This window comes from Eschrichtius robustus, chromosome 13 (assembly GCF_028021215.1).
Source record: "Eschrichtius robustus isolate mEscRob2 chromosome 13, mEscRob2.pri, whole genome shotgun sequence".
NCBI classification, from domain to species: domain Eukaryota; kingdom Metazoa; phylum Chordata; class Mammalia; order Artiodactyla; family Eschrichtiidae; genus Eschrichtius; species Eschrichtius robustus.
The window spans coordinates 17,928,246-17,955,398 of NC_090836.1; the positions used below are offsets into that span (position 1 = coordinate 17,928,246).

At 37.7% G+C, this 27,153-nt stretch overlaps 1 protein-coding gene across 1 annotated transcript in view; it reads right to left on the bottom strand.

The window, feature by feature from the left end:
• Positions 1 to 15: 15 nt before the first annotated feature.
• Positions 16 to 27,153, bottom strand: part of RECQL (RecQ like helicase) — a 35,909-nt gene continuing 8,771 nt past the window's right edge. Inside the window, exons 3-15 of the mRNA XM_068560168.1 lie at positions 25,163 to 25,360; positions 23,768 to 23,947; positions 20,365 to 20,471; positions 16,284 to 16,482; positions 9,941 to 10,107; positions 9,110 to 9,191; positions 7,911 to 8,059; positions 7,701 to 7,818; positions 6,786 to 6,924; positions 3,188 to 3,279; positions 1,888 to 2,107; positions 1,436 to 1,565; positions 16 to 855 (exon numbers count right to left, since the gene is read on the bottom strand). Of these exons, the coding sequence (XP_068416269.1) occupies positions 703 to 855; positions 1,436 to 1,565; positions 1,888 to 2,107; positions 3,188 to 3,279; positions 6,786 to 6,924; positions 7,701 to 7,818; positions 7,911 to 8,059; positions 9,110 to 9,191; positions 9,941 to 10,107; positions 16,284 to 16,482; positions 20,365 to 20,471; positions 23,768 to 23,947; positions 25,163 to 25,360 (1,934 nt within the window). The 3' untranslated portion in view covers positions 16 to 702. The remainder of the gene's footprint in view (positions 856 to 1,435; positions 1,566 to 1,887; positions 2,108 to 3,187; positions 3,280 to 6,785; positions 6,925 to 7,700; positions 7,819 to 7,910; positions 8,060 to 9,109; positions 9,192 to 9,940; positions 10,108 to 16,283; positions 16,483 to 20,364; positions 20,472 to 23,767; positions 23,948 to 25,162; positions 25,361 to 27,153) is intronic.

Here is a 27,153-nt window from a genome sequence, read left to right on the forward strand (position 1 = left end):
ATGAAATCAGTTCAAATCATTTATTTATAGATATATTTTTTTCCTAACAAACACAAAACTGACCACTTAAGTCTTAAGTATTCATTTCTGTGTTTTAAACGTAGACACACTCATTTGTGATTTAGATTTGGAGCAAATTTAATAACTATGTTGTTATCTACTTAGTCAGCAGTGTGGTCTGGTTAATATACCAGAGCCATTCTCTGTGAAATGTCAAAGCAGGGCTGTGGTTTCCAGAAGCTTACAGTTTTATTTTACTTCAACAGAGGTGTAGCATACTTGCTAATATTATTTGTATGGATACCTTATTCCTTTTTTATTTAGTAAAATATTCAGTATAATAACATTGTTATCAAAAGACAGTTGTGTCCAAAGAAGAAAATACAACTAGTTATGGCAAGGCATAAAGAGCTTAAGATAGTTATATGAACTTACTCTCAAGTATTTTACATATAAAGGGTTTTACATTAAAATGACTTATTTTTCCCTTGTTTCATACTGTAAATTTATACAATTCATGATCTCAAAATTTCAAAAGGTCTCAAATTCTCAAGTCTTCAATACTTAAGAAATAAATTCTGAAAATAAAGCTCCATATGAATAAAATATTAATGAAATTGTCTTAAAATTAAACTTCTGATTAACTACAAAACTAATGGTGTATACATGCATAAACTATTAGAAAATTCAGAAGCACTCATCTCATGCATTATCAATTTTTCTTTTCTTAGCCCCTGTAATCTTACAGTCAGGTTGCTGAAGCATGTTCACCGACTTCTTCTGGAAGTTACCTGGAGTTTTTTCTTCCCTCTTTTTATCAGCTCCTTCAGAATGACAACTTTGAGGTGATTCAGCCTACAAAACAACAGCAAGACAAACACTAGTAAAAATTCAGCTATTCCATTTTCTCAGGAGATTAATAATCTCAGTAGTCCTATTTATCACCTCTTTAATTAAGTGTCCAGTGGTCTTGTTTTTTATCTTCAAATTTCTTCCAGTATGCGCCCCATCTTAAATAGAAGGGGCTGTGCTGTCAAGTCCTTAGACACACTGGTGCCTGGTGTGCTTTTGCAGGCTTGAGAGCAGTTAGTTTGTGACAGTGCTTTTCAACCTCTGCTGCGCAGGCAGACTTCTCAGCCAATAGTGACCACAAGCAAGGGCAGGGTGCCTCATAACATCAGACATTAAATGGAGTCTTCACATCCCAAAAGGTTGGAAACCCCTAGTCTATTAAAAAGCTAGTCTAAATTCTACTTAATACCTCTACAGAACACAAAAGTAGGTTTTCTCTCTTCTATACCCAGATTCCAGGAAGAAAACTGACTTAATCTCTTACTATGCTCCACTGGACGCAGGAGAGTACTAGTTAAAGAAAAGCATCCCATAGGCTTTAATGTCTTTTTCAAATATATAAAAATTAAAAATTAATAACTACCCTGAAACAGCTCTGCGTGGGCTTCTTTACTTGCATGGTAATAACATGTTCCTCATTGTTCAGAAGATTAGCTTTAGGTCCTATTTTCAGATATGAGATGGTAGCATAAGCTGTAAAACTGTAGTCTTCTCTGCAGAAGATAAAGGCCAACAATCAGGTTTTGACAAGTTGCAGACAAACTGAAGTTTATAAAAAAAAAAAAAAGTGCAATAATTTTAAGTAACATTGATATGAAATATAAAACTTTTAGTATAAAAATGCAGTTTATAGAAAGTATTTTTTGTGCTCTTTTGACATACAGTAATCAAAGTTTGAATTTGTTTACTAGGTAAATTTTGCATAGGGTTTAAAAGTTCTTATGAAACAACCACAAAACCATTTGTTCTGCTGCAGTTATAAAAATGAGAATCATAAAGACAACATGAAAGGGCAAGCAATGGGTTTGTATATACTTGAGATACTGCCGTATAAGAAAGTGCGCGATAATTTTCTCCAGGTCTTCACGAGGGAGTGCGGGAGGAGCAACACCTGCTACTCTCAATTTCGCCGCACCCCTTCCCATCCAAGAGTCGATCAGTTTCAGCGGCGTGAGCTTTTCTTTCAGTTCCTCTGCCTGCTTCAGGATCTTGATTAGATCCCTGCAGTACGCTGTTACATTCTTTCTTTCAAATGCTGTAATGAAAGAGGCATGGTTACAGGTGAACGGGATTTCAAAATTAGGGCAAGGATAGGCTGTCCTAAGTGGTTAGACTGGTTTAAAAAATAAGTCTTCACCCGGTGTGAGCCACCCTAAACACTGATTTGTTTCCATGTTCTGAACTAAGACTACTGCTCAAGTCTCTTATCACTAGATTAAGCTATAGTCTCTGTAAGACACTGAGATTTAAGTGATGTAAAGAAAATAATCTGGTTATCAGAAGGCCTTTGGGTGTGCTCTAGGAACCAAAGAGTGTCAGCCAAACATGATTATGACAAATACTTGGTGTTCGTAGGCGAGTCAGTCTGTTCTTCATGTTACCTGATGCGTGCTCATTAAGCAATATTCTGACAACCGGTATGGCTTCCTAGGGACTCTAATTTCATGACAAGAATGTCGTGGACAGTTATTCCCAATTACTGATACTAGCACTCCGATGTATGTATCAGGCTCTTGTTAATTTGGTCAGTATAAAATAATCAAATAATCATAATTTTCTCTAGCTGCAAAGTTAAAATTGTGACCTTCACTGACCAAGGCATCAGAACTCAATGAGGAATGGGTTAGTCCAGCTCTTCCAATAATACACATACACACAGGATTTTAAAAAGTGAAAAGACAGCACCAACGCACTGCTAAATTAGTGTCTTATGAGTGGTTAGCCATTATCTGGATCAAAAATGATACGCTGTAGTCTCTATTTTGCACTAAATTTCTCTTTCCAATCAGTAACTATAAAGCGTTAGAGATTATCACAGGAGGTTAGCGTTCTCTTACTTAAAATATTATTTCTATTCAGAAGGTTTTTAAACTTTTCCCTTCATTTCTTAAAAATTTAACATGTCCTCAGTGGAGCAACATAAAATAAATGCATACACATATGGCTTTTAATTTTGCCTCTGTTTCAAAACTTTGTGACACGGTGTCACTTTTGAATCTGGGAAGTTCTATTCACACCTTGCTTATTCTTTTAAATCCATTTTGGGTGTCTAATATTGCCCTCATGTACTCCTACATATAAATATTAGCCTATAAGGATTTAAAAAACAACTCACAAATCTCTTTACAGCAATTATCACACATTTTGTTGCATGTTTCTGGGCTCCATACTTCATCAAAGTGTTGAGCTATCAACACACGGCGACAGCTGCAAACACATCAGAGATACAAATTATCAAATAATTAATAGACTTTTAAGAATCCCTATTTTAAAATACAGAGTTATATACTGTATTAATTTCCTATTGCTGCCATAACATTACCACAAACTTGGTGGCTTAAAACAACACAAATTTATTATCTTACGTTTTTGTAGGTTAGAAGGCTGACATGGGTCTCACTGGATTAAAATCAAAATGTCAGCAGGGCTGGATTTCTCCTGGAGGCTCTCGGGGAGAATCTGTTTCCTTGCCCTTTCCAGACTCTAAAGACTGCCTGCATTCCTGGGCTCATGTCCCCGTTTCCTCTATCTTCAAAGCCAACAACAGTGGGTTAAGTCTTCACATCACTCTGACATCTTATGCCTCCTTCCACATTTAAGAATCCTTGTGATTATAGTGGGCCCACCTAAATAATTCAGGATTATCTCCCTATTTTAAGATCAGCTGACTGCAACCTTAATTCCCTTTTGCCATGTAAAGTAGCACACTCACAGGTTCCAGGGATTCAGATGTGGACATCTTTGGGTGACCATTATGCTGCCCACCACGTATAATAATTTTTTCCATATGTTGTTAATAGACATTGCTTTTAAAAAATTGTCTGAGATTCAGTATTTCACAACTACAGGCATACCTTGTTTTACCACAGTTTGCTTTACTGTGCTCTGCAGATACTGTGTTTTTTACAAATTGAAGGTTTGTGGCAACCCTGCATTGAGCAAGTCCATTGGCACCATTTTTCTAACAGCATTTGCTCACTTTATGTCTCTGTGTCACAATTTCATAATACTCACAATGTTTCAAACTTTTCCAATATTATTATATTGTTATGGCGAGCTGTGATCAGTAGTCTGAATTACTACCACAATTTGCTGAAGGCACAGATGATGGTTGGCATTTATTAGTAATAATTTTTAAATTAAGGTATGTACCTTATTTTTATAGACATAATCCTATTGCACACTTAACAGATTATAGTATAGTGTAAAAATAACATATATGCACTGGGAAACCAAAAGATTCATGTGACTTGCTTTACTGCAATATTCAGTTTATTGCAGTGGTCTCAAACTGTAACTGCAATATCTCCAAGGTATGCCTATAATAGACTCTTCCTGATAGCAGTTTCCTGTATTTTACAGTATCAGTTTGAGTGTAAACCCCAAAATATGCTTCATGGGGGCTATTGGATATTGGATATTTTAAGGAAATTTTCATTTTCTCATTTTTTAAACTAGATTATTGTGGCATCCATAGGAAAGAAATGCCATTTTCTATCACGGTCTAATTGCTGCTTATTTCAAAAATTTTGAGTCATTTTTATATGATAGGCAATAAGACTACAAAGATGACTGAGACTAAAAATAGTAATTGTGGGGGAGAGGAGTACAAATGCAGGATTGTTAAAATGCATTTGAAATTAAGAGACCAGCAACTTAAAACAGTCATGTATATATAGAGAGAAATTGCCATATATAAACCTCATGGTAACCACAAACCAAAAATCTATTATAGATAAACACACAATAAAGAAAAAGGAATTCAAACATAATACTAAAGATAGTCATCAAATCACAAGAGAGCAAAAGAAGGAACAAAAAAGACCTACAAAACCACCCCAAAACAATTAGCAAAATGGCAATAAGTACATACCTATCAATAATTCCATTAACTGTAAATGGACTAAATGTTCCAATCAAAAGACACAGAGTGGCTGAATGGATACAAAATCAAGACCTGCATATATATGCTACCCACAAGAGATTCACCTCAGCTCTAAAGATACCCATAGAATGAAAGTGAGGGGATGGAAAAAGGTATTCCATGCAAATGGAAATCAAAAGAAAGTGGGGGTAACAATACTCATATAAGACAAAACAGACTTTAAAAGGAAAACTGTTACAAGACTCAAGAAGGACATTACATAATCAAGGAGTCAATCCAAGAAGATATAACAATTGTTAATATATATACACCCAACATAGGACCACCTAAATACATAAAGCAAATATTAACAGACAAAAAGGGAGAAACTGACAGTAACGCAGTAACAGTAAGGGACTGTAATACCCCACTTACATCAATGGACAGATGATCCAGACAGAAAATCAATAAGGAAACACTGGCCTTAAATGACACATTAGACCAGATTGTTTCAACAGATATATATAGAACATTCTATCCAAAAGCAGCAGAATACATATTCTTTTCAAGTGCACATGGAACATCCTCCAGGATAGATCACACGCTAGGCCACAAAACAAGCCTTGGTAAATTTAAGAAAATATCAATCATCTTTTCCAACCACAACACTATGAGACTAGAAATCAACTACAAGAAAAAAACTGCAAAAAACACAAAACATGCAGGGGCTAAACAATATGCTACTAAACAACCAATGAATCACTGAAGAAATCAAAGAAGAAATGCAAAAATACCTGGAGACAAATGAAAACTAAAACACAATGATTCATAATCTATGGAATGGAGCAAAAGCTTTCTAAGAGGGAAATTTATAGTGATATTAGCTTAGGAAACAAAAATCTCAGATAAACAGCCTAAACTTACACTTAAAGGAACCAGAAAAAGAAAGACAAACAAAACCCAAAGATAGTGAAAGGAAAGTAATCATAAAGATCAGAGCAGCAATAAATGAACTAAAGACTAAACAATGGAAAAGATCAATGAAACTAAGAGCTGGTTCTTTGAAAAGATAAACAGAACTGATAAACTTTTAGCCAGACTCATCAAGAAAAAAAGAGAGAGCCCAAATCAGTAAAATCAGAAATGAAAAAGAAGTTACAACCAATACTACCGAAATACAAAAGATCAAAGAGACTACTATGAACAACTGTTTGCCCATAAAATGGACAACCTAGATGAAATGGACAAATTCCTAGAAATGTACAATCTCCCAAGACTGAAGGAGGAAGAAATAAAAAATATGAACAGACCAATTACCAGTAATGAAATTGAATCAGTAATTTAAAAACTCCCAAGGAACAAAAGACCAGCACTAGATGGCTTCACAGGTGAATTCTACCAAACATTTAGAAAAAAGTTAACAGCTATCCTTCCCAAACAGATAGAGAATGACTTTTTTCTTTTTTTTAGACTTAAGATACTATTTATTTTTTTTACTTTTATACAATTTTTAAAGGTTACTTTCCATTTACAATTATTACAAAATATTAGCTATATTCCCTGTGTTGCAGTACCTCCCACACCCCCACCCCTATACTGCTCCTCCCCGACCCTCCCCACTGGTAACCACTACTTTGTTCTCTATATCTGAGAATATATTTTCTTAGATTCAGGCATCCTGCAGGTTCACGTACTGGTTCCCACCCTTCAGACATCTGCTTTTACTGGTTTGCACTTGATGTTTCACTAATGTATTTACTCACTTGAGTAAGGACTCAAAGTAATGTCATAAGCTTTCATATTCTGCTTGTCTTTAATTGACAAAAGTGACAAAAAGGTGTGTGCTTACTTGCTTATGTTTTGGCAGTATGACACCATCTCATAGAGCTTCTGTTGTCCCACATTTTCCATCACCACCATTGAACTTATCCTGAATATATCTCCAAAGCCATAATACAAAATACAGTCTGCTTTCATGTCATCTCGACCTGCAGTGGGAAGAATCTTGAGTTTGCATAATTACTTTAAAAAGTCAAACATGCAAAAATAATACATAAAATTTGCTGGCAATATTTCGTAGTCTAAATATATACCTAGAAATTTCAGACGGAGCTGTGAAAGTTAATTTGTAACAGCTGCCCTCAAATTTTTTAAAAAATGACTAAAGAGATCTATCAATAATCAGCCTTACTAGCTTAAAGATGTGTCCATAAGTAATCCAGTTATTTAAATTATAGACTTGAAACCACTAATTAAAAACTCAGGAGGCAAAGATGGACATCAAATTATTTTAGCAAATATGAGAAGAAATAATTCATGACACTCCAATAGAACATAAATACAATTTCTCCATAGGCAAATATAAAACTACAAAAAAGATTTCATTGTTTGTTATAAAAATACTAGCCAATAAAGAAGATTAAAAATACAGTATTATTAAACATCATTTATAGTGTTTTTAAAGCTCTTTAAAAATTATTTCTAGGGGACTTCCCTGGTGGTCCAGTGGTTAAGAATCTGCCTTCCAATGCAGGGGACACGGGTTCAGTCCCTGGTCAGGTAACTAAGATCCCACATGCTGTGGAGCAACTAAGCCCACAAGCTGCAACTACTGAGCCCACGCACTCTGGAGCCCATGTGCCACAACTAGAGAGAAGCCTGCGTGCCACGAAAGAGCCCACACACTGCAACTAAGACCTGACGCAGCCAAATAAATAAATAAACATTAAAAAAAAAATTATTTCTGGATGTGAATTACACATACCTGCACGTCCACTCTCTTGGTAATAATTTTCCATGGATTTACTCATTGAATGATGAATAACAAACCTCACATCTGGTTTATCAATTCCCATACCAAATGCAACTGTTGCCACTACTACCTAAAATGTGTTAACATTTTATATATTAATTAAGTCAAGTTAAAATATATTCAAAGGTGAATTGGGCTTCTATTGAAGATCTATTACTTAACCTGAATTTCATTAGCTGACCATCTTCTGTGAACCTTGGTCTTATCTTCTGGTTCCATATTGGCATGGTATGCCCCTGCAGGAATCCCCAATTTCTGTAAACTAACTGTAACTTGCTCAGAGTCTTTCTGAGAAAAGCAATATATTATTCCTGTAGTAAAAGAAATGGTTAGATATATATAGTACATTCCTAGAAAATTTTTAACTCACACACTGAAGAGGTTGATAATTACAATGCATGGGGGAAAATAAGAATTATGAAAAATTCCAAGGCCCTGAACACATACTGATTTTTCAGTGTAATTCAAGGTCTGATCACCAACTTGCTCCAGAGCAGTAACAAGCCTGGAGCCACCAGCTTGGGTTCCCATTATCTCAGTTCTCTCTCCAACTTTATCTCCCACTAAATAGTCTTTCTCAAACTGATGCCCCACAGCTCCACAAGATATTAACAAGCATGCTATGAGAAAAGAGTTCCGTGTGCAAATAAGTTTGGGAAGGTTAACAAAGACAAACACATGTGTCTCCTTGTTTGCAGGGCTGGTCAGAACTTCTAAGGTGCTGGTACACCCTGTGACTCTGCAGGAGGAATAAACAGCTGCAGCCTTTCTCAAACTTATTTGACCCTGGAACTCCTTTTACCCATGGCCCCTATTAATATCTCCTGAAAATCTACAGAATAGTTTTGAAATGTTACTTTTACACCAACTCTTTGCTTTAGGAACACTTGTCTCTACATTAATCCTGGAACACATGTTATACGCACTCTCAACTCTATACTTAGCTCATTCAGTATGTACTGTTTATTTCTTTAATGTGTCCTTTACTATAAGGAACTATATTTTATATCCCTTTAGAAAATCACTGCTTAACCTTCAATCATATACAGTGGATACTTACTAAATATGTGCTGTTGATAATTAACATTATGTCATTATGTCCACTCTTTAACGCAATTAAGTGTAAATAAGCAAAAATAAATCAGTTTTATGACTCTTATAATCTGTGTAATTAGCAAATGCCACACCTGATTTCTAAGAGCACCAAGCAAATTAATTTTATCATGATATTTTCAAGTATCTTCTGCCATGCATTAATATTTCTGGTGCTAATCTTTTTCTCAGTGTATTAGTGTAAATAATATTTGCTACTTTTGGAAAGTTCTCTCTCAGTCTTCAAACTTGGTTTGTTTCTATATTACCTGATTGCCCCTTGTATCTTCCATTAATGAGCTTTACAATATCCTCAATAAAATCTTCAGTGTTTGAGGGCTTCTGCCGAACCTAAAAAAAAAGTCAACTTATTAAAAAGTAAATTAATGAATACCATTCATGCGGTCGTTTACTTACAACTTTCAAGGCACCACTCTTTCTTGGGCATGGTGTTTTTTTCTATTACTCTTTCACTGGCCCATCTGACCCTATCACCTCCCAGACTCTTCTTGATCCTTACTTTTGAATTTACCAGAGATGAGGCACAGAAGCAATGAATAACTTGTAAAGACAGAGACTTTTTAAATTTTCTGATGCTACTTTTGTAAAAACATAAACCATGGCAGAAACAACTAGTCAGTAAGAGCTCAGAAAAATATTAAGTCTATCCTTAAAAGGATTGGAAAGTAAAAACAGCTGTGAGGTTATTGACCTTTCAAGGTTGTATATCAGATAAAATCTAAATAGGGAGTATTAGCAAATCTTTAGTGGTATATTAATTTTTGCATTATTTCATAATTAATTTCTATAGAGATGTCATTAGGGTCCTTAGTATCGATACATGCTTTCTCTCCATCCTTGCATAAGAAAGCATGTACGCAAATTTAATGAGGCAGTGTTTTCTACTTAACCGAGCAAAGAATTAAATTGCACAGGAGATATGCGAAGAAAGCATTCTTTAATAAGTCTGCTTATACTCACTTGATTTTTTTTTAAACTTTTAAACATAATTAACTGTGACTCATGTAAATAGACAAAATGAAAAAGTCACCTTTCTTCCGAAATTCTTCACAAAATAAATTGACATAAAAGTTACATACCTCATAATAGAGATTTGGCCGATTAAAAGAAGCTGTAAAAGTAAAACACTTTTCAACACACAGTATTTTCTGAGCATCCTTCAAAACATGACTGGTCGCAGTTGCAGTCAGCCCAATTAGCGATGCACTGGGGAACTGCCGCTTCAAAATACCAAGGGCCTTATAATCTGGGGAAAAAAAAAAAAATACAAAGTAGCCCTCTTCCTATCCTTTAAGGAGTAAATTACACCTTCTAACATTCTGCAGATCATCAAGATGACTGCAATTTTACTTCCACAGTCATCTGTACCTAAGCTGTGGTTGCTCCCTAGCCTCGGTGATAGACAGGCTTTACTCTACTTTTAACTGGTTCTTCAGAAACACTGTTCTTGGCCATAGGTGTCTTCAGTAGGGAATACCACAACATTTCCAATCAGCTGAGCACTGGTCTATACCTGCTGAACAGTGGATTCGAGAGGCAGAGTGGGAGGAGCCATAGTGTTTGACTCTATGGCAACTGATGAGAGATAAAAAGACCATCAGTCGAAACCCTTCTACCACAGGTATCATCCAAGAGTGGCAAACTCAGAACAGAAAACGCTTGGTGAGGGCATTGGTTTTTATATAACCCACTTCAGGAAAGCCATTCCGGGCTCATATTTATCAGACACATCTAAGTCACTAGATAAGTTGTCTATGAGTACACCCTTAAGTACTTAAACTATTTGGAGAAAAGTGAAAAAGAAATGTGGGAGAAATGGCTCAGTGCTAAGGTACAGGACTCCTATGAAAACAGGGAACAGAAAGTAACTGCTTGGGAAGTTGTGAAAGCTTCAAGAGAGATAACATCTGAGTTGGGTCTGGAAGAATCCAGCAGAAGTTCGGGAGGAAGGGAAGAAGAAGAAAACATCAGGCAGAGGAAGCAGCATACACACACGTGGCAAACACACTGGCATGAAATCACTCGGTAGGTTCAGGTATCAGCGAGCAGTTCAGAGGGGCTAGATCACAGGGTGCTGTGCTAGATGGACCTACTGTCAACCCCAGTCGGCTGGGAACTCTATTCTATTCCCTGGATGGTTCCAAGTTACAGCTGGACCAGAAGAGGAACCTGTGTAAGGCCTGGGAGGCAGGAGGGAAGCAGCTGCTACACTCTCTGAAGGGCCTTTCCGGCAGATAGGATGGTGGACAAGTGCCCAGCCGGTGTCAGCCTGTCCCAGTTCTTCCCCACTCCTCCTTCAGCCCTTCTTCCCAACCTGTAGGCTTTGCTGATCAACACTGGCCCCCTAGATGCCTGGCAGCAGACCCACGGAGGTGACGGCTACTCAGAGGAAACTAACCAGAGACCTGCCTGAGCTCCCCCTGTGCGGCCCCTTTGGCAAAGGCCACGCCAGTTGCAGATTTCCCTACAAGCTCCGGTTGGTGCTCCCACACCAGTGCTCCAGGACTAGCCAGTGACTTTTCTCTGATCCTCCAACTCCCCCTCCAGACCTTCCCTTCCCCAGCTCCTCCCACAACTGTGCAAGGTCTGCTTCCTAGAATAAATCCCTTATCCCTTAACATTCATAATAGCTCGGCTTCCCTGCCCAGACCCTGACCGATACTGTTACTCCAAAGAGTATAAAAAGGCAGGTTTAAGTAAGACTATGAACTGAACAGTTGGTTGATTCTAAGGAGCCAGAACTTTGTCCTATAGGAAATGAGGAGTCGTGTGATTTTTCAAGCAGATAAAGGACACAGTCTATGTTTCAGGAATCGTCTTTTGGTGAAAGTGTGAAGGATGGGCTGGAGTAAAGCAAAAGGCTGAAGAAAGGGAGACGAGTTAAAAGGTGGCAATGACAGACTGGAAAACAAAAAATAGTGAATATGAAATAAGGCATGACACTGAGGATAAATCAGAAAGAAAAGACTGAAATACATGAACTGGAACCCCATAGGTCCTAGTGACTATTGGGATATGGTGGCGGCGGGGGGGAGAGTCCAAGATTCATCCATTCATCAACTGGCATATGTTGAACACTTTTAATTATGTGCCAAGCACCTAGAGACCTAGGCACCAGAGATAAAGTGAGAACAAGACAAAGATGCTATGCAAACGGAACTACAATTCAAGCAAAGAAATCAGACAATGCAAGGAGTAAACCAATAAGTATCTGATTATCAGGGCATGGTAAGTGGTCATCATGATAACCTTATTGTAGCTGGAGTATATAACATGTGAGGGGAAATTGGGCAGAGACAAACGGGGGACAGATCACATAGGGTCTTAGGGACCCCAGTTAAGAATATAGATTTTATTCTAAGTACAAAGAGAATCTGCTGGGTAGTTTAGGGAGGGAAGTAACATGATTTGATTTGCTTGCTGGGTGGAGGATGAACTGTAAAAGGGTAAGACTGGAACAGAGACCAGCGAGGGAGCTACTGTAGTAGACTGGTGGAAAGGAGCCCAGCTGGACTTGAGAAATAGCAGTACAGACAAGGGGAAGTGGACAAGCTTGAGATTCAACTTAGAGGTGGAGGTGACAGGACTTGGTGGTGGGCCGGATCTGCAGAGGTAGGATAAGTCAAGGACAACGTGCCACCATGAAGTTATTTGTTCTCAGCTCCAACTCCACCCTTCTAGACTCTGCTTTGTGGTGCTGGCGTGGGGAATCTCTGCTTTGCCGGCTGGCCCTACAAGTACAAAGTGCAAGGCTGGGGGAGGAAGAAGACTGCTGCTCCTCCAGTCTGCTTCCTGTGTGTTTGCTGGTGTTCCCGAGAATGTCGCCCCAGCAAGGTTTAGCCACCACTTAGCAGCAGCTGAATACAGTTGGCAGTTTTCTAAGCTTTGGAGAACCGACTTCATCACAGGTCCACCCTATCTCTGCCTCCACAGACACCAGCACCAGGGAGCTGGGCCTCCCATGGGTCTGAGCGTCAGCTCCACAAGGCCTCTCCTCTAGGTTTCTAAATCTCATCAATCCCAACCTTTTCTTCCTGTTCCCCCAGCCCTAGGGATGGTAGTTGCTTCTTCTAGCTTTTACCTCCATGATACCTTAGAGTTTTCTTTTACTTTTTTCAGTTAGCTGCTTATAATCACTTTTTACTTAGTTAACAATTCTTTACACAATGTAATGTAAATTCTCTGTGTTCAAATAACTGGTATGGCTTTTGCCTCCTGACTAGACCCTGACTAAACAGATCTGCTAAAACTTTGGCTTGAGTAAACGTGTGAGTGGTTAAGTGATTTTCTAAGATAGGGAAGACTGAAGGGGAAATTGCTTGTGAGAACAGGGAGGAAGAGGGAAACACACGGAGAAGGGAAGCAAATCAAAAGTTTTTGATCAAGAAAAAAAAAAAGTTTTTGATCTAGCACGGCAACAGGGCAAATAGTGATCCCCAGTTACAAGATAGAAGGAAAAAGAACAGGCCTTTTGGGAGGCATTTAGTTGTAGTCATGCCAATTGAGATACACATGAAGAAAGAGAAATTTTACAATGTCTTGAGACAAGTGAAAGTGGAAATACAACATACCAAAACTTACAAGAAGCAGCAAGAGCAGTTCTAAGAGGGAAGTTCATAGCAAAAAACATCTACATTAAGAAACAAGAAAGATCTCAAATAAACAACCTAGCTTTACACCTCAAGGAACTAAAATAGGGAGAAGAAACTAGGCCCAAAGTTAGCAGAAGGAAGAAAATAACAAAGATCAGAGTGGAAATAAAAGAAATAGAGACTAAAAAGACAATAGAAAAGATCAATGAAACTAAGAGCTGGTTTTTTGAAAAGATAAACAAAATAGACCAACTTGTTAGCCATACTCAACAAGAAAAAAGAGAGAAGACTCATATAAATAAAATCAGAAATGAAAAAGGAGACATAACAACTGATACTATGAAAATACAATTACAGGACAGTATTGTAAACAATTATATACCAACAAATTCGACAACTCAGAAGAAACAGATAAATTCCTAGAAACCTAAAACCTATCGAAACTAAATCATTAAGAAATAGAAAATCTGAACAGACAAACCACTAGTAAGGAGATTGAATCAGTAATCAAAAACCTCCCAACAAACAAAAGTCCAGGACCAGATGGCTACACTGGTGAATTCTACCAAAAATTTAAAGAAGAATTTACACTAGTCTTTCTCAAACTCTTACAAAACATAGTAGAGAAGGGAACACTTCCAAACTCATTCTACGAGGCTAGCATTATCCTGATACCAAAACCAGGAAAGAACACTACAAGAAAAGTTATGGGCCAATATTCATGACAAACATAGATACAAAAATCCTCAACAAAATATTAACAAACTAAATTCAGCAATACATTAAAAGGATCATACACCATGATGAAGTGAGATTTATTCCAGGATTGCAAGGATGGTTCAACATCTGCAAATCAATCAATGTGATATATACCACAGTAACAAAATGAAAGCTAAAAATCACATGATCATCCCAGTAGATGCAGAAAAAGCAAAATTCAACATGCATTCATGATAAAAACTCTCAACAAAGTAGGTTTAGAGGGGACAAATCTCACCATAATAAAGGCCATATGTGACAAACCCACAGCTAACATCATACTCAATGGTGAACAGCTGAAAACTATTCCTCTAAGATCAGGAACAAGACAAGGATGCCCCCTCTCACCACTTTTATTCAACATAGATTGGAAGTCCTAGTCAATAATTAGGTAAGAAAACAAAATAAAAGGCATCCAAATCAGAATGAAAGAAGTAAAACTCACTATTTGCAGATGACATAATATTATACATAGAAAACGCTAAAGACTCCACCAAAAACCTGTAGAACTTATAAACAAATTCAGCGAAGTTGCAGGATACAAAATCAAAATACAAAAATCAGTTGTGTTTCTATACACTAATAATAACTATCAGAAAGAGAAATTAAACTAGACCAAAAAAGAATAAAATCCCTAGGAATAAATTTAACCAAGAAGGTGAAATGCCTCTATACTGAAAACTAAAAGACACTGATGAATGAAACTGAAGAATACACAAACAAATGGAAAGATATTCTGTGCTCATGAACTGGAAAAATTATTATTGTTAAAATGTCCAAACTACCCAGCACAATCTACAGATTCAGTGCAATTCCTATCAAAAGTCCAATGGCATTTTTCACAGAAATAGGAAAAACCACCCTAAAGTTTGTATGGACCACAAAGACCCCAAATAGCCAAAGCAGTCCTGAGAAAGAACAAAGCTGGAGGTATTACGCTTCCTGATTTCAAACTATATTACAAAGCTACAGTAATAAAAATATAAGAACATACAAATAAAAGCTATAGCTAAAGTAACGGGACAGAATAGAGAGCCCAGAAATAAACCCACGCATATACAGTCAATAAAGTTACTACAAAGGAGCCAAGAACATATAATGGGGAAATGACAGTTTCTTCAATAAATGGTGTTGGGAACACTGGACAGCCACATGCAAAAGAATAAAACTGGACCCTTATCTTACACCACATACAAAAATCAACTCAAGATGAATTAAAAACTCGAACGTAATATCTGGAACCATAAAACTCCTAGATGAAAACATATGAGATAAGCTCCTTGACATCAGTCTTGGCAATGATTTTTTGAATCTGAGGCCAAAAGCAATAGCAACAAAAGCAAAAAAACTCACACACAAAAAAACAAGTGGGGTTGCCTCAAATTTAAAAGCTTCTGTATAGCAAAGGAAACCATTAACATAATGAAAGGCAACCTATGGAATGGGAGAAAATATTTGCAAATCATATACCTGGTAAGAGGTTAGTTAATATACAAAATATATAAAGAGCTCATACAACTCAATAGCAAAAAAACCCAAACAATTTAATTAATTTTCAGATTTTTTTGCATAGAACACATCTGAGTAATCTGATTCAGGCTATGACTGTAGGATTCTGTTGGAGAAGCAAAGAATAAGGTTACTAAAATATACCATAGAACTATAACGCTGAGGAGTTAGTTGGGTGTAGATCCTGAAGTGGGTGCTAAAGACACCCAGAAGGATGACTAAAAGAGACAAATTTGAAGCAGATGCAAATTCCTCAACAGATGTGAAGGAGAATCTGGAGGTCAGTAAACCTTTATGGCTAAAGATGGCAAGGTATAATATTGCTAATAAGCACACATTTCAAAAGATAAAGGCAATTAGACTAATAAACACTACCATGGGGGTGAGGGGTAAAGAGATCAAAGATTCTGCCTCTTGACTCCCCTTATATTAAGGCAAGAAAAAATGAGTAATAACTACCTAAGAAGATAATCTTAATGGAAGCAGGGATTTCCATCATGTAAAGCTGAGTAAGAAAAGAGTCCCTAGCACCAAGGGGTTTTCTAGATACAACAATACATACCAGGTCTGAAATCATGTCCCCATTGACTACAGCAATGAACTTCGTCTACAGCAACTCGGGTAAATCTCCTTGCTTCATAGGCTTTTTCTAGTCTTGACATAAACATTTTGCTTTTTGCAATTTTCTCTGGAGTCACATAAATTAGCTTTAGCTCGGAGTTTTTATTTACCATTTCAGCATGAACCCATTTCACATGCTCCTATTGAAAGGAAACACAGACACAATGATAGTATAGCTAAGCTAGCAGACTGAAATACTCAGTGGTAAATGAAGACATTCATTACTCAGAAGCAACAGCCTTGGGGCTGTTTTAGCAACAGATGTTTACTGCATTAAAATCAAAATGATGTCCCAGTACTAAACTTCAGGGCAGCTGTGCAAACAGCATTTCAGTTATTTACTTATTACATCCAGACTGCTGATAAAAGAATAATCTCATTTGACAAAAAAGAGAACAAAAAAATGAATGTGAAGACACTCCAATAAGCGTTTACTCCATAAAGGCATAATTCTAAATTTTTCACAATAAATGCCAAAATGTAAGCTCAATGCAATAGGTATGGTGATAAAGGTGGGTTTTATTAATTTTTAACATTATATTTGAAATCATTTCATGCATGTGTGAACTAGCTACTTTAATGATGTTATCAAATCTACTCATAATCTATTTAGGTTTTATGAAGTATCTTATTCATTAAATTTTTATAATATGAAATACATATATTTATATATTATATATATCAGGGGTCCCCAACCCCCAGGCCACAGAACACTACCCGTCCGTGGCCTGTTAGGAACCGGGCCGCACAGCAGGAGATGAGCAGCGAGTGAGCAAAGCTTCATCTGTATTTACAGCTGTTCTCCATTGCTCGCATCACTGCCTGAACTCCGCCTCCTGTCGGCACTATGGTGAGCTGTATAATTAGTTCATTATATATTACAATGTAATAATAATAGAAATAAAGTGCACAATAAATGTAACGCACTTGAATCATCCTGAAACCACCACCCCCCCTAACCCCCGTCCGTGGAAAAACTGTCTTCCACAAAACTGGTCCCTGGTGCCAAAAAGCTCAGGGACCGCTGACATATGTAATAAGAATAAATCTTAAGAACTAACAGCTATTAGGTTCTTAGTTGTTCTTTTCTATAATATTTAGAACACTGGATGTTGTATTTTTTCCTTCTAACCTAATTAGGACCAAAAGAAGTGGTGAATGTGATAGAAAGTCAAAATACTTTCAATCATCCCAGCAAAGCAGTTTGTTAACTCGAGATATTCCTAGTTTTGTTAAGAAATGGCCAAAGTGTATTAAATATTTCAGCTGGTCCTAAATGTCCCAGAAATCTTAGAGGAGAACATAAGGCTATTTCCTCAGAAATGGGCAGGTGCCAAAAAATACTAGAACTTCTGGCAGAATAAGTGGAGAAGCAAGGGGAAAAAAGGTTGTCCTCACATCCTATGAACGATCAGTGAAAGCAACCAGAAAACTGGACTTATACCTTTCTCTTTCTCCAACTCTTCAAGCAGTAGTGACATGGCCTGAACTTGTAATCATCACACCTTTCTAACTACAGTCGACCCTGGAACAACTCAAATTTGAATTGCATGGGTCCATTTATATGCAGATTCTTTTCAGTAGTAAATACTACAGTACTACACGATCTGCAGTTGGTTGAATCCGTGAAATGAGGAGAGCTGACTACAAGTCACCCGCAGATTTTTGACTGTGTGGAGGACCGTTAGGGGCCCCCAACCCTCAGGTTGTTTAAAGGTCAACTGTACTTTCCATTATTATTACTCTCTTTTTCAGTTTTAAAGAAGTGCAATATGAGAAGGCAGTGTTCTCCACAGATTCATTTTGGTGAATGAGAAAGCAGTTATAATGACACAAGAGTTTAAATAAAACAAAATTATACGGGAAAGACTAGGAGAACCAGGGCTTCTTGAAGACATAGCTGACTTTAGGGCTGGGAGCAAATATACAAAATGAGCACAGAGTATCTTATAAAAGAAAGCAAAGACTCAAAAGCTATGAGTTAGATTTAGGAGACACCTTAGATAGACTCTCACTACTCAAAGATGGGACTATTTCACCATAAAAAAAGAATAATAACTATGGATCAAAAGACAGCAAACATGTTAAAAATCCATAAGTTTACAATGATACTTGGAAAAAAAAAAAAAAAGAACTTATTGACCACCTTTGGAGAATGCTGGAAAACCAACTCTTTCTGAAAATTGGTAAAGAAAGGGAAAGAACTTTCAATCTGCAAAGAGTTAATAAGGAAAAAGTTCTTTTTTACAGAAAAAGTCTAGCTAATATAAGAAAAAGTGAGAATTAGAAATCACCATCTTGTAACCCCCTAATTAAATAATGCTCTAAGGTAGGCAATAATCATCGGTGGCTGCTAAAAACCATTAGATGAAAAGGTGATAGAGAACTTGATAATTATAGAGCAGGCAGACATAAGCTGAACCCACTGATCAAGCTAATGTCACAAAAATATAACTGGGTATTATATACCTCCTGAGTGATACCAGGGGAAAGTATACTCTTGCCAAAAAAAAAGAAAAGAAAAGAAAGCCCGAATACAGTCAAGCTTTTAGATCTAACTAAAAGGAACAAGTAAAACAACATCACAAGAATACAATCAGGAAGAGACAAAATATAGGAAAGTATAGGACAAAAAAACCAACCTAAACAATAATTTGCATGGGAAACAAACAAGAAATAAGGGAAACCTATGGATATATCAACCAGTACAACATAATGCATGAACCTTATCTGGACCATGATTAAAAAAAATGATATTTGATGAGACAGAAATCTGAATCTTTTTATTTGATGGTTTTAAGGAACTAATACTAAATTTTTTGGATGTGATAATGGCATTGTAGTTACCTTTTTAAAATGTTAGAGATACACACTGAAGAAGAAGCTACAACTGAAATGATATGATGTCTAGGACTTGTCTCAAATAAATAAATCAAGGGTGGGCAGGAAGGGAAATTGGGGGTATACAGACGAAAAAAATTGGTCATATGCTGATAACTGTTAAAGGTACTTAACGGATACATGGCAGTTTTTATACTATTCTCTCTACTTTTGTATATTTTTAAAATTTTCAATAATATGCTTTTTAAAAAACAAACACCTTGGAAATGCTTTATTCTACAGGTAAAGGTAAGAGAGTCCATTCCCAAACAGAAGAAATTCCACAGGGGTTGGGTATCTTGTTACTAATTCATTTTTTGTATTTAATTATATTGCATAATAAGAAATTCTTGCTCACTATTTTAGAATGGATACTATAAAACAGTCAGCAAATATTTCCTGTAAAGTGCCAGATAGAAAATATTAGGTGTTGTGGTCCATATCACAGCTACTCAACTCTGCCGTTACAGCGTGAAAACAGTCACAGACTACACATAAAAGAACCAGCATGATTCTGTTCCAACAGAACATTATTTATGGCCACTGAAATTTGAATTTCATGTAACTTTCACACTTCACAAAATACTATTCTTCTTTTGATTTTTTTTTTAAAGTATTCTTTTTTTTAAAATTAATTAATTAATTAATTATTTTGGCTGTGTTGGGTCTTCGTTTCTGTGCGAGGGCTTTCTCTAGTTGTGGCAAGCGGGGGCCACTCTTCATCGCGGTGCGCGGGCCTCTCACTATCGTGGCCTCTCTTGTTGCGGGGCACAGGCTCCAGACGCGCAGGCTCAGTAATTGTGGCTCACGGGCCTAGTTGCTCCGTGGCATGTGGGATCTTCCCAGACCAGGGCTCGAACCCGTGTCCCCTGCATTGACAGGCAGATTCTCAACCACTGCGCCACCAGGGAAGCCCCTTGATTTTTTTTTAACCATTTAAAAATATAAAAACTAATCTTACTTCACGGACCACACACAATAGGCAGTGGGCTAGAACTGGCCTATGAGCAGTAATTTTCAACTCCAACGTAAACAGTTATCAGTTTTTTAATTTTATAAGCAACTCAATTGTAGCTAAGGTTCCTACTTCAATGAAGAGTGTAAATTAAAAATAAAATACAATAAAAGCCACAGACACATACCTTAGAACTAGAAGCATTTAACATGGTAGCTGAAATTCCTAATTGTTTCAAAACCATTAATTGGTCTTCCATAAGGGAGATCAATGGGCAAATCACGAGTGTAAAACCTAAAAGAGAAAGAAATCTACTTTAAATTTTACATCACCACCAGAATGAGTTTACCTTCTTTATTGTAACTTGTGGCCCTGCCCATCAATTTGGACTGATTTTCAATGCAGCCTTAGCAATATACCACCTATATCTTACCCTCATTAATAAAGGAGGTAGATACGAATAAACAATAAGCCAAATAAGCAGATATAAGATAAACAGAAATCTCTCACCCTATCAGTCTTATAAAAATATAGATGTTATCATTTTGAATTTACTCTCATTTTTAACATTCAGTATTGATAATCTTAGTAAAATGATATAAATCAAGTCAAATACTATCCAGTTAGCTTTCCAAAGAAAACATAGCAACTTGTATCATCTAGAATGATAGTTACATGAGTATCCAGTCACTTACTGCACCAGATTAATTTAGTCAGATCAGACATCAGTGAACGGTTTATTGACTGACTCAAGTTCTCGTAATATATCCCCTTTCTCTGAGAAATGAAATTGTTTGCAGCAGCTACAAAAGCTATTCTACATTGTTAAAATCCTACGATCTTATGTTTCTGTAGTTTGTTCCTTAAAAGAACCTAGGGCAGAAAGCAGACCAGTTTAAAAAACATACTCAAGATTAAGACCTTATCAAGGATTTTACCCTCTCAATTAGTCCTCTCTCCTGTATTTTCACTTTCTCCCTCATTACTGGCAACTTCTCATTACTATTTTATTTTATCTTATCATCCTTTCTTATTTTATCTTATTTTTGGCCACCCTATATGGCATGTAGGATCTTAGTTCCCCGACCGGGGATCAAACCCGTGCCCCCTGCAGTGGAAGTGCGGAGTCTTAACCACTGGACCACCAGGGAAGTCCCTCATTATGTTTAAACACGGTCAAGTCTCTCTCAAATTTGAAGAAACCCTGAACACCTAATTCAGGGCCCCCTGTCTTTTTCCCTGCATAGCAATTCTTTCCCAAGAGTGTCCCTTTCACTGGTTCCACTTCCTCACTCCTACTCACTCCCAAACAATTGCTCTTTGGTTGCCACGCAACCATTTTACTGAAGCTGCTCTAGCCAAGGTCATATTTGAGTCCCTTGTCACTAAGTCCACTGGAACTTCCATGTCCTTATTTTATTTGACCTTTTGCCAACAGTCATCACTATTAACTACTCCCTGCTTGAAATACTCCCTTCTCCAGGCTTCTGATAACACCATACTCTCCTGACTACCCTCTTACACTTTGCTACTCTGTCTTAGCCTTCTCTGTAAGGCCCTCTTTCTCTGTTTATCCCTACACTCTTGGTGTTCTGGCTTCTGTTCTGGGCGCTCTTCTCTTCTCACGCTGCTCTGGATGATATAGTTCGCTTCAATAGCCATCTGCATACTAACAGCCTCCAACCCAGCAACCTCAGATCTCTCGGACCCAAGCTTTCCACTCAAACATCCTCCTACTCAGAGGACAATTCTACCTGGATATCTTGCAGGCATCATAAATTCAACAGGCCCCAAATTAAATTCATCACCTTCCCTCTCCATTCCCAAATAAGTTCTTTCTCCAGTGTACCCTGTTTCAGTGAACAACTTCACCATCTGTCCTAGCCTCAAATCTGGGCAGCTAGACTATCTCTTCTCCTAGTCCTGTATCCAATGAATACCAAGTCCTACTGAACCTACCTCCTAAATATTTCTGGAATTCCTCCATCTGCTGGAATTATCCTTCTAAACCACAAATCTGACAAGTCTCTTACCTATTTAAGACCCTTCAATAGCTTTCCACTCATCTAAGGAAAAGTTTTTAAAATATCTTTAAAGACTCTTTCCACACATCTTGCCCTTCACTGCCTGCCACACTAAAATGCTTCCAGGTCATTGAATACCCCACACCATGCATGTTCTCTCACTTTTAGGCGCACACACACACACGCACACACACACACACAAAAACACACTATGGAATATTACTCGGCCATAAAAAAGAATGAAATAATGCCATTTGCAGCAACATGGATGGACCTAGAGATTATCATACTAAGTGAAGTTAAGCCAGACAGAGAAAGACAAATATCATATATCACTTATATGTGGAATCTTAAAAAAAAGAAAAAGATACAAATGATACAAATGAACTTATTTACAAAACAGAAACAGACCCACAGACACAGAAAACAAACTTACAGTTACCAAAGGGGAAAGGGTAAGGGAGGGATAAATTAGGAGTTTGGGATTAACATATACACACTACTACATATAAAATAGATAACCAACAAGGACCTGCTGTAGAGCACAGGAAACTCTACTCAATATTTTATAATAACCTATAAGGGAAAAGAATCTGAAAAAATATATATACATATATACATATAACTGAATCACTTTGCTGTACACCTGAAACACTGTAAATCAACTATACTTCAATGAAAAAAAAATTAAAAAAAAAAAAAATGCCACTTCCTCAGGCCTTCCCTAACAGCCCCTAGACCAGATCTTTGCACTGACTTGATTCCCTATTAAAACCTTTATCACAAAACCTTTAATGCAATTGCTTGCAATTAAGCTGTATTCTCTAGACCAGGGGTCAACAAACTAAGGGCCGGTTGCTTGTTTTTGTAAATAAGGTTTTCCTGGAACACAGCCACAGCCATCCCTTTACTTATCGTCTGTGGCTGCTTTCCTGCTACACTGGCAGCTGAGCAGTCGGCAGAGACCTCACGGACCGCAGAGCCTGTCCCATTTACTGACTGGCTCTTCGAGGAGAAGTCCGCTGACCCTGCTCTATACCCCTGGTAGTCCCCAAACAGCAGCATGAGTGTCATCGGAGGGCCTGTCAGAAATGCAAGCTCTTGGGTCTCACTCTAAATTAGAATCTGCATGTTGATCAGGTTACCAGCTGATTCTTATGCACATTACAGTTTGAGAAAGCACTGCTGGCCACTGAGCTCTGTGAAAACGAGGACCACGTACATTTGCTGACTCCAGTATCTCCAGGGCCTAACTCCACAGCAGACACTCCACAAAGACCTGGGGCTCGACTCCAGGCCTACCGACTCCTTTTCTAGTGCTTTTTCTCCTACAACATGTTTTTTAATGATGTCTCAGGAACCAGATAAAAGAATGAATTACTCTCAGAGTCTTTAACATTCCCTCTCTAGGTGAATCCTTTAAACGTCTATTAGTGGAGAGATAAATCAAACAAAAATGCACTTGATTTTGGCAAATATAGGGCTAGACATTTTTTTTAAAGACTTAAAGATATATTCAGAGAAACGATGTTTCTTCACGTTAAATTAATGTTGATTAATACCCACCATCTGAACATAACGCTGGTAACTGGTAGCATAAGCTCTTTCCCCCACCTGTAGGCATAACGAGAAATACCTCCTTTCCAGACATTGTTACATTAATCGTTTCCAGCTGAAGTGACCTGAACTTCTGCAGTTTAAAGACATTTTGCAGAACATCTTTAACTTTATCAGACCATGGGAAATCTAGAAAGAGAAAAACAAACCAGATAGATTAGAACTATTCAGGATTATGAATGAGACACAAATGTGAATGGCCATTTTTATAATAGAGAAGAATCAGATCAATATATAAGACTTTTAATACTATGGACAATTTAACTTTTATAATAATAATTTTGAGATCTGTTTAATTCACGATGCTAAGCGAAATCAAATGTAATGATATATCATAAGAAAAAGTACATCAGGGCTTCCCTGGTGGCGCAGTGGTTGAGAATCTGCCTGCCAATGCAGGGGACACGGGTTCGAGCCCTGGTCTGGGAAGATCCCACATGCCGCGAAGCAACTGGGCCCGTGAGTCACAATTACTGAGCCTGCGCGTCTGGAGCATGTGCTCCGCAACAAGAGAGGCCGCAATAGTGAGAGGCCCGCGCACCGCGATGAAGAGTGGCCCCCGCTTGCCACAACTAGAGAAAGCCCTCGCACAGAAACGAAGACCCAACACAGCCATAAATAAATAAATATATAAATTTAAAGTAGATTTCTTAAAAAAAAAAAAAGTACATCAGAAAAAAATGACAACCTTTGCCGGTGATAAATAACTTACAGAGGAGAAAGGTGCTTGGTCAGGTATTTGAAAAACAGTCTGCATGTCCACCAGGAAATTCATAGCATCATAGAAAACTCAACTATCAAGAACAAAGTTAACGATTACCTGAAATTTTTGGTGTAAATATCTTGTTTAAAAATGAACACTGGAAAAAAAGGCCCGCAAAAGCAATTCAATTCTTTCAAGAGTTATAGTATTCCACAATTAATGATAAACAAGATGCTTGGGAAGATCCTGAATCAAGAAAGGTTTGTTCACTAGGGCAGGAGAATGAACTACACTTTATCGAGGAGTTTGAATTTTTTTCTCAATTGTTTAATTTTTTTCTAGTTAAAACCTAGAAAATTGAGTTAAATAAATATCTTATTTTTCCAAGCACCGATTAATGTTGCTGAAACCATATTTGGACAAAATAATACATTCTGAATAATAAAGGCTTCATTTAAAAAGAACATGGGTAAAGAATGGTCTGCCTCCAAGTTCCCCTGCCACTTAAGGAATGGCCAGTTTCAACTCTTAAGCTACTAGAAAGCACTGACCCAGGCACAATGATTTAATTCCAGTTCACAGAACTGAGAAGAAACAAAACTGGCAAAGATAAAAAGAAAAACAACAAAAAAAGAGCAAACCTTCTTTATTCCAAGAGGCAGGTGAAGAATCACATTCGCTGCTCTCCCCAGCATCAGAATTCTCTAAACACTGTTTTATCCTCTTTGTTAGGACATTTTTTTTCTGAATAAGCTCCTGTTGCCTTTCCAGAAGTTCTTGAATTTGAATGTCCACTGCATGTAGCTCACTGGTTATAGAATCCAGTTCCTCACTTAGAGCTACGAGGGAGGAAAAAAGATATAATGACCAGACAGAGTTAATCACAACTTTAGGTTTCCTTATTATTGATTTTTGGGTATTCCTCACCATCAAAATTATAAACTTATCGTAGTATAGCAGAGTGGTTAAAAGCATGTGTTTTGGAGCCACACAGACCCGAGTTAAATCTTAGGTCTTCCTCTTACTGGCTGAGTGACCTCAGACGAAGTACCTTATACTTAACTGAGCCTCAATTTCCCTATCTGTAAAATGGGGATAATATTAATACCTAGCTTTCATAGAACTGCTATAACAAATTAAATGAGATAGCATATTGAAAGTTCTTAACACAGTACCTGGCACACAGTTAAGCATTTAATCAATAATAATGTTTTTTTCATTATGTTGTAGGACAGTGGTCCAACCATCTCCTAAATCATTTCAGTAAAGTGACCAGACTTTGAAGCAAGAAGAAATTATTTAAAAGTCATACCCTAACTACCTAGCTATCATATTTGGGTTCATACTGTGACACGGTAAGGAGTCGGTGATTATAAACACAATGATGTAACAGTAAAGAGAGAAATCAAGCGTGGTACTGGAATTGGCATTACAAGGCCAGCATGCTAACTTATAAAGAAGCCTTAACGTATGACTCTTATCAGTCCAAATGTTAAAGTCAAAGTGAGATTTCTTTTGACATCACATCAGTGGAAGCTAGAAAAATTTTATAGATTGGTGTTTTCTAAAACATCTGCCTGCATTAATCAGTGTCCAGTTTTTGTTTTGTTTTTGTTTGTTTTTTTTCTTGGCCATGCTGCATGGCTCGTGGGATCTCAGTTCCCCGACTAGGGACTGAACACTGGCCCTCGGCAGTGAAAGCGCAGAGTCCTAACCACCGGACTGCCAGGGAATTCCCAATCAGTGTCCAGTCTTAATGCCTTTCATGAGATGAAATCTTACAGTTGTGATTTAAAATAGGATGCTCCAATGGCTTTGTATTGTACCAACCGCCTGCGTGATTCTTGGTTAGGGCTGGCCACCAGGGAAGTCTGTGGAAATGAAACAGCAGCCAGGTTTACAGTCAGGAGGCTGGCATAAGGTCAGGTGTTGCTGCAGCTCACTCCCATTGTCGCTGATCTGCTGGCTCACCTTGTTGACAGGGGGCAGAAACAGGGGCAGGTTTACTCACAGCTTCTTCAGCTTCTTTGAATCCTTGGCCGGGTTCACATGCAACTTTCTGCGGCAAGTGCACCAGCTCTTCCGCAGGGCACCAGCAGCCTGGAGGTCAGAGCCTTGGGGACAGTGACACACCACATGAGTCCCAGTGACACACAGGTTCCACTTGGTCCTAGTGAGTTTCAGCTCTTCCTTATCCTCCCACATGCCACATCCATCTTCCTGTCCCTACTGCTGGCTCTTGTGACTTCCAGACTAGCAATGGACTTCTTCACCAGGTCCCATGATCATGTAGAGACTAATCCCTGGCATAAATCCCTTATATCACTCATAATGATTCAGCTTCTCTGATGGAACCCTAACCAATGCCAAATGTTGTCCCAGAGGAACAGAACCTTAAAGATGGGTTCTCTGAATCGTTTCTGGGTCACCTGGAATTGAGTCTCTGATCTGATTAGACTTAAGGGCATTAATGACCCCTCTTTGCAGTGGTAGAAGCGATAATGGTATTCCACAGCATGCAGTAGACGGAGTTAAATTATCATCTATAGACACCCAGTAATTAAGTATCTAGAGAAGGCAATGCTCTGGGTGACTAAGTGTTTGCTGTCACAGAAGATTTTTGTAAGAATAA